At 36.0% G+C, this 13,772-nt stretch overlaps 1 protein-coding gene across 3 annotated transcripts in view; it reads left to right on the top strand.

The window, feature by feature from the left end:
* LOC150105228 (serine/threonine-protein kinase/endoribonuclease IRE1-like) overlaps positions 1-13,772 on the top strand; it is a 543,187-nt gene that overhangs the window by 133,309 nt on the left and 396,106 nt on the right. For all 3 annotated transcript variants that reach the window (XM_090396205.1, XM_090396206.1, XM_090396207.1), the window contains one exon: positions 7,972-8,031. In XM_090396205.1, coding sequence (XP_090252331.1) covers positions 7,972-8,031 — 60 coding nt within the window. The remainder of the gene's footprint in view (positions 1-7,971; positions 8,032-13,772) is intronic.

The raw sequence follows: 13,772 nt of genomic DNA on the forward strand, positions 1-13,772 counted from the left end.
AAGAAAACTAAACACTGTGTAAAACTGGCTAAAGAAAAACCATGGGAGGACTGTAGTAAGAACATAGAAAATAAATATCAAGAAGGTGGTAAGATATTCTGGAAATTGTTGAAGAAGCTTAGAAATGGAGGAAAGTGTGCTGTAAAAGTAGTTAGATATGATAAAGGTGACACTAAAACTGGAGAAAAAGATATCCTTGAAGTATGGAGAAATTACTTCGAAAAATTGCTAAATGAAACAAGCAGTGATAGCACAGTGGTAAAAAACACTCAACAGGCATACAGTCAGGAATACATATCCATACTTGAAGTAGAAAAAGAGGCTGTCAGGATCATATCTTCACTTTACGACAAATAGTCGAGAAAGCATGGGAATATAACATAGATCTGTATTTAAGTTTTGTTGATCTGGAAAAGGCATATGACAAGGTGCCAAGAGAGAAGCTATTCAATACGCTACAGTATATGGTGTCAATGGGGCATTATATCAAGCAATACTTAGTCTGTATTTAAGTTGTAAGTCAGCAGTTAGAATTGAAGGAAACACAGGTGTGAGACAAAGATGTACATTATCCCCTCTGTTATTCATTATCTATATGGACCACATTATGAAAGAAAGTGGTATTAAACATGATATCAGAATTGGAGATGTTAGTGTCAGCTCTTTGCTTTATGCAGACGATGTTATACTTCTAAATAAATCAGCTAAAAGTCTGCAAGATTCTTTGACTAAATTGAATAACTGTTGTAATAGATATGGTATGGAGGTCAGCAACAAAAAGACAAAGACAATGAAAATAGGTAGAATTGTTGAAAATGTCAACTGTGTTGTGAACGGGGAACCTGTGGAACAAGTAAAACATTTCAGCTATTTATGCATGATTTTTAGTGAAGATGGTAAAATAAATATGGAAATAGACAATAGAATCAACAAAGCTGGTATGATAGGAAGTCAGTGAATAAATTAATATGGAATAAGAGAGAAATTAGTCATAACACTAAATTAGCTGTATACAAGACAGTGTTCAAACCAGTTTTAACTTATGGATCTGAGAGCTGGGTCAGAAGTAAAACACTTGACCAAAGACTAGAGGCTGCAGAAATGAGAGTCCTGGGAAAGATTAGAGGCATGAACAGATGGCATTAATGGCAATATCATATTAAAAACGAGGATATTAGGAAAGAACTTAACATTGTCGGCATCCAGGAATGCGTTAGCAGAGCTAATCTCAGGTGGTATGGACACTTAAACAGAATGGGCGAGGAAAGATTAGCAAAACAAGTGTTCTCTGCCAGGTTGACAGGAAAACGACCCAGAAGAAGACCAAGATATAAGTGGATTGATATGGTACAATGTGCCTTAGACAATAGAAATATAAGATCTGATAATGATAATATTGGAGTCTTGACAAGTAATAGACTGGTTTGGAGGAAAATTGTAGATAGGAAGTTAGTAATGGTGTAAATTTTTCATGTAGTACTATCATATCCTGTACAACCCTTGAGGGTACATGTCAGGAATTTGGTGATAATGATGATGACCTCCAGGGAGTCTAAAGACTCATCGAGGGATGGCGCTTGCTCTACAAGTCTGTCTCCACCACTCAATCCACCAACTGACCTCAACTCCACCAATGCCATCTACTACCGACTACCACCACTAGTTTTTTCACAGACAATCTCAAACAATCATGCCCGCGGCGGGTTTCGAACCCGCAGCCTTTTGGTTGGAGAGTGGATACGCTAACCACTCGGCCAACCAGGCCAGCTACAATGATTCAGTAATGGGTATAGCTTCCCCATTGCTCTAAGATACCAAGTTTGACGTAATGTAATATATTGCCCACATACAAGTAGTGAAAAAGTGTATCATCTTATTATTAAAATACGCTATATCAGAGATAGATGTTGAAATATTTTTATTTGACTATAATCTATATTAAAGATGCTACGAAATTCTAATCTTGGTTTAATCCTTTGCCCTTCCCAGGTTTGTATCATCAGCAAACAATGGAATATCCCTCCCTCAAATCTTCTAAATCATTATTTTACAAATTAATGTATAGTGGTCTTAGTACAGAGCCCTGAGGCACTCCTCTAGTCTCCCCCCCTCATTCACCTTGATTCCACTCCACCATACACACCCTCTGATGTCTGTCTGTCTGCCCCCCCCCCCCTCCTCGTATCCATGCCATCAACCTCTTACACGTTTCTATTTTTATTATTATTATTATCCGAAACTTCCAGGGATTCAAGGACTCATCGAGGGAGGCTATAAATCATCCAAACCAACTGTCATATCTTCCGTTAAATTCATTCACACTAGATGCACTCACTACCCCTAAAGGCAAACAATTCCACTCACTCACTGCTCTCTGGAAGAAAAACCTAGCTCTTAACCCTTTCTTGACTGTGAACAAACTTAACTTTCATGAGTGGCGCCATGTTCCTTCTCCACCTTCCAAATAAAGAAAAATTTTATCAGACGCTATGCTATAATACACATATTCAAAAGTTTATAGACCTCTATCATATCTTCCCTCTTTCTCCTGTTTACCAGGGTCTGTAATCCACATACAATCTGTCTTCATAATCTAAATCCCATAATCTGTATGTAATCTTTGTAACTCTTCTTTCCACCATCACACAGCTTCTTTATCCCCTTGGAACCTCTATCATATCACCCCTCTTTCTCCTACAATCTGTCCTCATAATCTAAATCCCATAATCTGTATATAATATATGTAACTCTTCTTTCCACCATCCCACAGCTTCTTTATCCCCTTGGAACCCGGAAGACCAAATCTGCTTACAATAATCCAGGTGTGGTCTTATTAAAGCCTTATAAAGAGGCAAAATGATGACTACTTTACATGTCAAAGTTTGTTCAATTCAACATTGCAATTATCCTCTGAGTTGTATTTGCAACTTTTGCTAAGTGACCTTTGAACTTCAAATTCCTATCCACCCTTGCCTCCTCAGTTTCTTGTAGCCTAATCCTGCTAATATAATTACTTACTTAATCCTCTTCATTCCACCTGGGAGCATAGGTCTTCCACCATCTTTTTCCACCAGACTCTGTTTTTTGCTTCTGCTTTTATTTGGTTCCGGCTTTTATTAATATTTGTTATTTCTTTCAGTATTGTTCTCTTCCATGTTTCTCTTGGCCTTCCTCGTCTTCTTTTACACTGTGTATTCCAATATAGAGCCTGTTTTACTATTATTTTATCTTCTTTCCTCAACACATGCACTGTAAACTTGGTGCTATTGCTATTATTAAGCCAGCGTTATTATTAATTTTATATTTATATTCCTTTCTTATTCTCACTATTCCTTCTTACTATTGCATATTTAGTTTATCTATCTTTCTCACACACATAATTGTAAACAACTTTCCTGTACTCTTATACATTGCTATTATACAAACTTCCGATGGCAAAGCATTCCCTTTGCTTTTGACATTCTATAAACTTTAGTTAAAACAGTAAATACAATCAATTCCCATAAGGTTATTTACATTAATCCTTATCATAATATACATAGAGACAAACAAAGTTATTTTTTTAAGTTCTCATGAGACTTCACTTCTAAAAATCGATGTAAAGCGCTTTGGTATTTTTATGACTATGGATACTAGAAAATTTATTTGATAAGACTGCGCCACCAGTATCTTTTAATTGGCATAAAACTCAGCAATACGACCGGTTGACTTCTCTCTCTCTAACACAAATTCCTTCAGTAAAACTTTACACAAACAGTCTTGGTCTATTTGCACTTAACTATATGCTTCACCTATCTTACTTGGTTTCCCGCTCTTAAGTTCGCATTATTTAGGAACAGCGCATTGTAAAATAAACAATCAGGCAGCACTCTATTGACATAAAATTAAAATACATTTATTTACATTAAAAAACAAAGTATATTAAATAAGCGATAGGGAGGTTACTCTCTCTCTCTACCTATCCTTATACTTGTGGTATAAAGAAACAAACTTTCCCTTTCCAGTATTAAATGACTATATACAATATAATTACGCTGTTACTTCTCTCCTAAAAAAATCAAATTGCCGAGACTAATTTACTCACAAAGAGATTAGTTAGCTGTGGCAAGATATCTTTCAATTTATATTCCAGTTAACAGCAAATCAGAGGACTCTCTTATAGATATTTCTTATCGGTCCATCTATGACATATATCTCTTAGATTACAAAAAGAATGTACATTAAAGGATGTAATAACTTACGGAGGCTCTTTGTCACGACACCTTCCAAAGGTCCTGCATCAAAGTCACTATGGTTTATCTATCATCACAGGCCTTAGGTTTCCGTCCAGAGAGTCTTGTTTCAAGGATCGCTTCGTTGGAATATTTGGCAGGTCTTGGACTGCAATCTTCCCGGTACTCAAAAGTTCAGGCAAGAAGTTTCAGCATACAGACTTGAAGATCAATCTGCAGCTTTTGGCTTAGGTTGACTTCCTGCAGCACTAGGACATCCAACCGACACTTGGCATCGGCTGTTCTCCCAATTTTTTTTCGCAGGGTCCGATTATTTCTGGTTCTCTGCCGACTGCCTCTGGCTCTCTTCATAACAGCGCCGCCTCTCCTGCTTCGGTAACTGGACCTCACCTCTCCTCTGTCAGTAACTAGACCTCGCATCTTCTCTCTCGGCAACTGGACTTGGATTCTCCTCACAATGTTCAGCTCAGTCCCCTTTTATTTTTGCTTTCTCAGGACCTTGCACCAAGGGTTGTAAACCCCGAAGAATTCGGCAGTTCTCCTTGATCTTTTTGTTAAGGCTGACCTGTTCTTTCTTCTCCTCCGTGCACGCTTTTTTTCTTGTCTCGTCGGGCAGTGGATCGGATCTCTTTGATACTAGCTTTGAAGATGTTCATGCGCAGAGCTGGCAAACAACTTTCTTGTATTCTTATACATATACTATTATACAAACTTCCGATGGCAAAGCATTCCCTTTGTTTTTGACATTCTATAAACTTTATTTAAAACAGTAAATACAATCAATTCCCATAGGGTTATTTACATTAATCTTTAACATAAAATACATAGAGACAAACAAAGTTATTTTTGTAACAGTTCTCATGAGGCTTCACCTCTAAAAATCGATGTAAAGCGCTTTGGTATTTTTAAGCTATATCGAGTTTTACACCCCAACCATCTCCATTTCTTTTCACGTATCTGTTGCAACATGGGTTTCTGGTTTGTTCTCTGCCATAGTTCTTCGTTTGATATTTATTTTGGCCAATCGTTCTTAAACACTTGTTTAGGAATACCTGGGCACTGTTAACTATCTTTTTGTTTAACATCCAAGTTTCTGCTAATATAATACGCCACTAGAAATCTAATCATGTCAAAGTGCATAACTTTGCACTTACTAATGTTAAACTGACAGCCATTTTCGTTTGTCCAAATTTCCAGCCTATTCAAATCATTTTGTAAGTGTTGAATATCAGAAGAAAGCTACTTTAAATCTAAATGAGATAGCCAAAGATTATGGTATGATAATATCAACAGAAAAATCAAAAACTATGGCCTTTAAAGGACAAGATCCAGTAAGAACTAAAATAGTAATAGATAACAAGATTTTAAAAAAGGTGAAAAATGAAAAAGATATAAACCTAAAAATCAAAATATTTAAAAATAACAGGTGTAATTAACTCTATATTTAAACCAAACCTAGTTCAAAAACAAACTAGTATAAAAGTATACAATACATTAGCCTTACCAGTCCTAATATATGGAAGTGAAATCTGGAAAGTAAAACAAAAAGACAAAGATTAATAACAGCAGAAATGAAGTTTGTGAGAAAAACTGCAAAGTATACTCTATTTGATCACAAAAGAAATAAAAAAAATTTATGAAAGAATTAAACCAGGAATCAGTAATAGAAAAAATTAAAAAATATAAACATATATGCATGGAACACGTTCAAAGAATGAAAACAGAAAGATTACCAATACAAGCCTTAAAGTACAAGCCATTAGGAAAAAGAAAACAGGACGTCCTCTTAAAAGATTCAACGATGACTTCTAAGCCGGAACAGGCCACTCTAGGCCTAAATCCTTGATAGGCATAATGATGATGATGAATATCAGTGGCATCCCTGTCTTCACATCATGGGCAAACAATTGAACATCTGATGTTAGCCCCTGCCTGATGTCATTAATGTATAGATAAACAATAATGGCAGGCCTGAACCCTGAGGTGCACCACTGGTCACCTTAAATCTAGCAGATTCACACCCACCGTATATCACTTTTTAATATCTGTCAACCATCCCCTGATCCAAGTGAAGGTTTATATTCCAGTCCCATATTCTTCAGTTTATGTGACAGCCTTTCATGTGATATCCTATCAAATGCCTTAGAAAAATCCAACATTATCATAGTGTATCCATTCCTTTTATCCAACTCGGCCATAACATTGTTATAAAATATGAGCAAATTGCTAAAACATGACCTTCCCTTAGCATGATCGTCTTCCCATTTCTGTGCAAGTTCTTACCATCTTCTCTAAAATCTTCACTACCACACCAGAGATACTAATAGTCTGTAGTTAGACACAGACGTTTTGCACCACCTTTGTACAATGGAACTATCATTACATTCCTTCCATTCCTGTGGTATCATTCCTGAGCTGAGACTCAAGTTATACAAACATGTGAAAGGCCTAACCAATTCGGCTGAACATTCCTTTAGCAAACGGGCTGATATTCCATCTGTCCCTATAGACAAATTCTTATCCAGGTTATGCAACAGCTCTTCAACCTCATTTTCATGCACAACTAACTCTTCATCTAATGTAACAGTAGCGCTATTCACCATGTTACAGACACCTGGTTGATATATCTTAGCAAAGTGAGCACTCATTAATTGAACAATCTCATTAGCTTCTGACACTCAAGACCATCTGCATTCAGTAAAGTTATTTTTTAGACATTAAAGGAAGGTAGTGGCCCTTCCTTTAATGCATAACATTAGATATATCCGCAAGGAGATGTGTTTTGCATTATAGGAGATACTGAGTTAGGAGTGTTGGTAGCTTTCTCCACCTTTGCAACGAGTTGCCCTGGTGTTGTATCACTTTACCCTAGTCCTGAAGATACTTCAGGCGCAAACTTTGTTTGCTCACACTTGGATAAAGGATTAAACTAATTTTATTATAGTAATCAGAGTTGTACAACCTGTGATTACTATCAAGATCTTTAAAGTTTCTAAGTGCAAGCATTATTTGCTTACTTGGTATATAATCATAATAGATGGATATTTTTATGCTTCTTTTTAATGAAGAATAAATTTATAAGAACCCATGTGTGCACACATACTTTTATTCAAATCTATGCAGACATCACACACAAGTTCTTATTTTAATTTTATTTGTATATTTTTTTTTATGTAGCTCCCACCCATGAAAGCATTTTCTGTAAACCTGTAATACATTCGTACTGGGTGTGGGCTAAGGATTTTTTCCCTATATATATATATATATTTTATTGATTTTTTTTACAATCTGGAAACCCTGCTGTAAAAACCAAACATGGAGCTTTTTCAAGCCAATTCAGGCTCCTAATAAGTGGGATTGTGATCTCACACCAGACAGTGAAATTCATCTCTCACCTAAAGACCATCACAAATATCCATACCCACAGTGGGATTTGAACCCGTAACTTGTTGGTTGGAGAGTGGGTATGCTAGCCACTTGGCCAACCAGGCCAGCTTAATATGCTTCGTACAAAACCTGATAAATGAAACATTTTCATTTTTATAAAATTCAAGTGTCAATTATTGTTTTTAAATGAAACAATATTATTGTGAACATAAATACCATTTTGTTATAATGTAACCATAATCAGATAAATATACCTGTTTAATGTTTATAAAAATGTTTATTTCTACAATTTTTTTAACTTATATGTGTTTTGCAATTTGGAATTTTCTTCTTCCTATTTTTTTTTGTTTAGATTTGGCTCATTTTTCGTCAAGTGCATCAGGTAGAGTTTTGACTTTAAACAGAGTAACAGGTATGTTGATAACAGCTTTTTAGATGATCACTTCAAATCAAACATTTTCTATGACTTATGAAAGTTTCAAGTATAATGATTTTTGGAGTAGACAAATTTCATTCAGATACACCAGCTGCATTTTATCCTTTAATAAATTAGCTGATCTACTTATTAAGCAGTCTTATAATTAAAACAAAATGGAAAGAGATTGATACAATTAAACTCTTATTCCCCCTTCACCCATCTACAGTAACATAATGCAGTTTTCTTTTTAATAATCTGTGTGTTGTGAAATTTAATTTATTGTTATAATTGAATTCATTCAACTTTAAGTCCCATTTTCAAGGTCTGATATTCCAAAAACTACTGAAGAGCACCAATTTTTTTTTTATTGTTCTGAAATATTCTAAAAGTAAGTAATTGCATAATATCAAAATTTTGAAACTTCCATGGAAATTATCCTTTCTGCATGGATAATTATTGTCTTTTACTTTAATTGTGAAGTAAAACTATATAAATTTTTTTTCTCGGGGTGCTTAAGGGTCAAAGCCATATAACTGAGAGGAGACCTCCACATAGCCTTTAAAGGAATGCAGAGAACCAACCAGGGCTTCTGACCTAATGTCCAATCCTGACCTTCTCGTGGTGCACCCTATTGGGTATCTACCTGGATACTGAATGAACGAGGATGGGCTGGCAATTTGGGATTTAGCCGACCAAATTGTATTTTTATTGGCTTAAACCAAAATACAAAATGATGGTACAACATGACAAAATTTCATGCCAGCTGGGGCAACTCCCGGTTAAACAAGGCCCCCCCCCCATTATTTCCCCATGGAACTGGGGCAAACAGCGAGAAGTCAGCTACTGGAACAAATCTGAAAACACACCCTAACTCAACATTACCAGAGTTAAAGATCAGTACTATCAACATAAGAAGCCTGAATGGCAAAGAAATGGAGCTAGCTGAAGAATTAGATAAGTACCATATCGACATAATAGGGGGTGACTGAAACAAAGAAGACAAAAACTGGTAAGATCTTTCTGAGCAATAAATACAAAATGTTATATTCAGGCAATGACAATCAAGGAAAAGAAGGAGTAGCCATAGTATTCAACACAAAATATGAGGCTAATCTTCTTAAATGGCCAGTCAGTCTCAAGTAGAGTAATGTGGGCAAATATGAGAATGGGGAACTGGACAATGAGACTTATTTGTGCCTATGGTTCCACAGAAGGTTCTACTAAGGTAGAAGTGGAGGAATTTTTTGACGCTTTAGAAAAAGCAACTGACACAATGAAAAGGGAAAAGTTGGTCCTTGTTGGGGATCTAAATAGCAGAGTAGGAAATGATTGTGAGACATACAAAAATATTTTGGGAAAATTTGGAGAAAAGAGCAAAGCTCATAATAATGGCAAATATCTGTTGGATTTCTGCTCAGGACATGGACTGGTTATTACTAACACCATGTTCCAACATAAAAATGTGCACAAATTCACATGGAGAGAAGAGGCAAGGAATAAGAAAAGTCTCATTGACTATGATATTTTTGATAGTGATGTTTTCTCCGTGGTTCAGGACACCAGAGTGTACAGAGGATTTGAAATTGGAAGCGATCACTATTTAGTCTTGAGCAGGATAAAATTGAATTTAATATTGAAAAGAATAACATGTAAGAAAGTTTTAAAGTGAATAAAAGTTGAGCAGCTCTCATATGTGAACTGTATACTAAAATATACAAACATTATTCACGAAAAAATGAAAGATTTTGAGAACAGGAATCAAACCTTGGAGATTCAGTGACAACTTGAAGAAAACCCTGATTGATTCAGCCAGAGAGGCATGTGGTGAAGTAGTCTGCAAGGATAGAAAAATCAGAACTCCATGTTTTACACAGGAAGTTAAAGAGGCAGTGAAGTAAAAGAAGAAAGCATATCTAAAGTACCTAGAAAATAAGTCAGCTTGTGCTCTTAGAGAATACAGAGACAAATGTAAGAAAGCTAAACACTGTGTAAAACTAGCTAAACAAAAGTCATGGGAGGACTTTGGCAAGAACATAGAAAATAAATATCAAGAACATGGTAAAATATTCTGGAGGTTGTTGAAGAAGCTTAGGAATGTAGGAAAGAGTTCTGTAAAAGGAGTTAGAGGTGAAAATGGGAGAAAAAGATATCCTTAAATGTATGGAGTAATTATTTTGAAAAACTGCTAAATGAAACGAGCAGTGATGACAGCACAGTGGTAAAAAACATTGACCAGGCATACAGTCAGGAATACATATCCATACTTGAAATAGAAAAAGCCATCAAATGCTTGAAATGTGGAAAGCCGAAGGAGTTGATGATATTTGACCAGAAATGCTGAAGTATGGTTGTATAAGAGTCTTACAGTGGCTGCACTACATAGTTCAGAAAGTCTGAACAGAGGGACGAATTCCCGATGATTGGAGTAGAGCTCTCATAGTACTCATATATAAAAAGGGAAATAAAACTGACTGTAAGAATTACAGAGGTATTTCTTTACTGAGTGTTCCTGGTAGGATTTATGCAAGTATGCTTGAGAAACGTTTGAGAAGAATTGTGGAAGAACAAGCTGGATTCACGCCAAATAGAGGCTGTCAGGATCAGATCTTCACTTTACGACAAATAGTTGAGAAAGCATGGGAATATAACAAAGATCTGTGTTTAAGTTTTGTGAATTTGGAAAGATCATATGTCAAGGTGCCAAGAGAGAAGCTATTCAATACGCTACAGTTATATGGTGTCAATGGGGCATTATATCAAGCAATACTTAGTCTTTGTTTGAGTTGTAAGTCATCAGTTAGAATTGAAGGAAGTATAGGAAGATGGCTTATTGTTAAGTCTGTTGTGAGACAAGGATGTACATTATCCCCTCAGTTATTCATTATCTGCATGGTGTAAAATTCGTCTTTATATCGTTAATGGTTGTTGTTGTTAATTACGTTAACTAATTCTTGCTTGACTGCACCTTTGTCAAACTCGCTGTTGTTCCCTTCGTGACTTTCGTTTAATACTCTCTTATGTGAATTTTATATCTCTGAGGTTCTTTAACATGCTATGTCTTTTCATTCTTTAGTTACTTACTATAAATTCAGTTTATGTTCATTTCAATGCAGTCTCATAGCTCAATCTAGGCTATAAATCAGTCCAATCGGTAATGCACGTGTATCAGTACATCAGGGTCTGCCATGGCTTAATGCCAATTCCTTTGTTCTGCACTGGTGCTAGTTCTCTTTCAGACTTAAAGAAATTTATTTTTAGCTGCGCCACTCTGTCTTAGGTAGTTGAACAGTGCAATGTCATGGAATTAGTTTCCAGCTTAGCACACTGCAATGTTTATTTTAACCGAAACTATTAATTGCTTAGAGAATCTAATCTATCAAGATTTGCTTTGCTGTTGTAGTCTTCTTTACTTTTATTCCCTCTCCACCTTGGTTCTACTTTTATGAGCAGTTCAATAGGAAGAAAATCTGGCAAGTGAATAAATTAACAAAACGAAAAAAACATTTAATCATCAATTTCACGAAAGTATACAAATATGAATCATTTCAAGCATATTATTATATCAATACTTAAGCTCTAGAGTACTCTGTTAATTACTTTAAATTTTTACACATTCTCTAAGACATTATTTAAGGATTGCAGTTTAATTGCAGGGCAATCTTATACTCTGCCAACAGCATTTCTGGAAGAGATTTGCACTCGACACGGTGAAAATATCTCTAAAGCAATTCTACACAGCTCTTCAGCTTAAAGCTCAAACTTTCTCTAATTTCTTGAGTGAGAACACTAAAGCCCTTTCACTATTCAATCTTAGCAAATTGAAAGTCCGTCACACTAGCAACACATGATTCTCTCAGTACAGTTATAAAACATAACAAAAGTCTACTTTACCCAGGCATGAAGAGATACTTGGCCTTCTACATGTGCATCCAGACAGCACATCCTTGGTTATGTCCTAATTCTTATGAGACTTCATCTGTGCGAGTCTGCAATGGTCTCGGGTAGGGCACATCTTCATTGAAGCGACAGTGGAGGTTCGGCGCTCTCAGTTCAATCAGCTCGGCATGGCATTCTATTCTCCGATGGGTTCCTTGCTGGATCGGGAACTTTGCTCTGCTTGGCTACAGATTGACTCTCGAACTCCCCTGGATACATCCACGTGGCCTTTTGACCTCTGCACGACCTCCAGACTTCGTTGACCACTCTGTTGAAGAAAAGGACCAAGAGACCCCGTAGGCGGCACAACCGATTTTATATTGCATGCCCTATGGTTTTCTTTCTATGCCACTCTTTTTCTTCACTGCGCATGGCACTTACTTCTCCCTGGCAACTAGCGCCATACCGTACTCTGGTGAGCTTTCTGGAGAAACTCGTGTGCTACTCTGCCTTGCTCACGTGTTTTGCTTCGGGTCATTTCCTTTTATAAGCCGATTACTTCATTCTCCCTCTCATACACAATTATTTATAGAAAGCACACAGTTATCACATTTGGAGATTTACAAGAATTATCTACAATTAAATGACTCAAAACAGTATGTACAAAGAAAAAGGAATTATGTTGGTAAGTTAATAACATCATCTTATTTAGTCTGATAAACCAATGCTGACTCTGGGAATGACATTTCATGTTAAACTCGGAATGAAGTGCTTATAGGTCCAATCTTCTTTCATTCTGAATTTAACAATGGATCACATTATGAAGGAAAGTGGTATTAAACTGGATATCAAAATTGGAGATGATATCTCCTTCCAAATCTTCACCAATATCATTAATATACAAGTTAAACAGTAATAACCCTAAAACAGACTCCTGAGTCACTCCACTTTCCTTCTCCTGGATATTGCTCTCCCCCCCCCCCCCCTCCATACACAACTTTTTGATACCTATCAGATAGTAGCCAGTCTCCATTCTAGTGCATTAGCATTCTAATGCACTAATTTAATATCCAACCCCATCTGCTCTAGTTTGACTGTCAACTTATCATGAGGTACTCTATGAAAAGCCTTCGCGAAATCCAAGTATATTACTATGTATCCTTCTCCTCTGTCCAAGGAAGCAGTCATATAGGATATAAGATTGATACGATACAAAGTGCCTTAGACGATAGAAATATAAGATCAGATAATGTTGGAGTCTTGACAAGTAACAGAGTGATTTGGAGGAAAATTGTAGATAGGAAGTTAGTAATGATGTAAAGTTTTCATGTACTACTATCATATCCTGTACCATATCCTTCAGGGTACATGGCAGAAATTTGATAATGATGATGATGTCAGGCAGTTAGAATTGAAGGAAGTACAGGAAGGTGGTTTAATGTTAAATCTGGTGTCAGACAAGGATGTACATTATCTATATGGATCACATTATGAAGGATAGTGGTATTAAACCTGATATCAAAATTGGAGATGAATAACTGTTGTAATAGATACAGTAGGCAGAAACATTGAAAATATCAATTGCATTTTGAATGGAGAACCTATAGAACAAGTTAAACAAGTTTCAGCTACTTAGACACGATTTTTAGCGAAGATGGTAAATTAAATATGGAATTAGACAACAGAATCAACAGAGCTGGTATGGTAGGAAGTTAAATGAATAAATTTATATGGATAAGAGAGAAATTAGCCAAAACACTAAATTAGCTCTATACAAGACAGTGTTCAAACCAATTTTATCTTATGGATCCGAAAGCTGGTTCAGAAGTAAAACACTTGACCAGAGACTACAGATATGA

The sequence above is a fragment of the Typopeltis vanoorti genome, chromosome 7, assembly GCF_054136105.1.
Source record: "Typopeltis vanoorti isolate ZY-2024b chromosome 7, IOZ_Tvanoo_1.0, whole genome shotgun sequence".
NCBI classification, from domain to species: domain Eukaryota; kingdom Metazoa; phylum Arthropoda; class Arachnida; order Uropygi; family Thelyphonidae; genus Typopeltis; species Typopeltis vanoorti.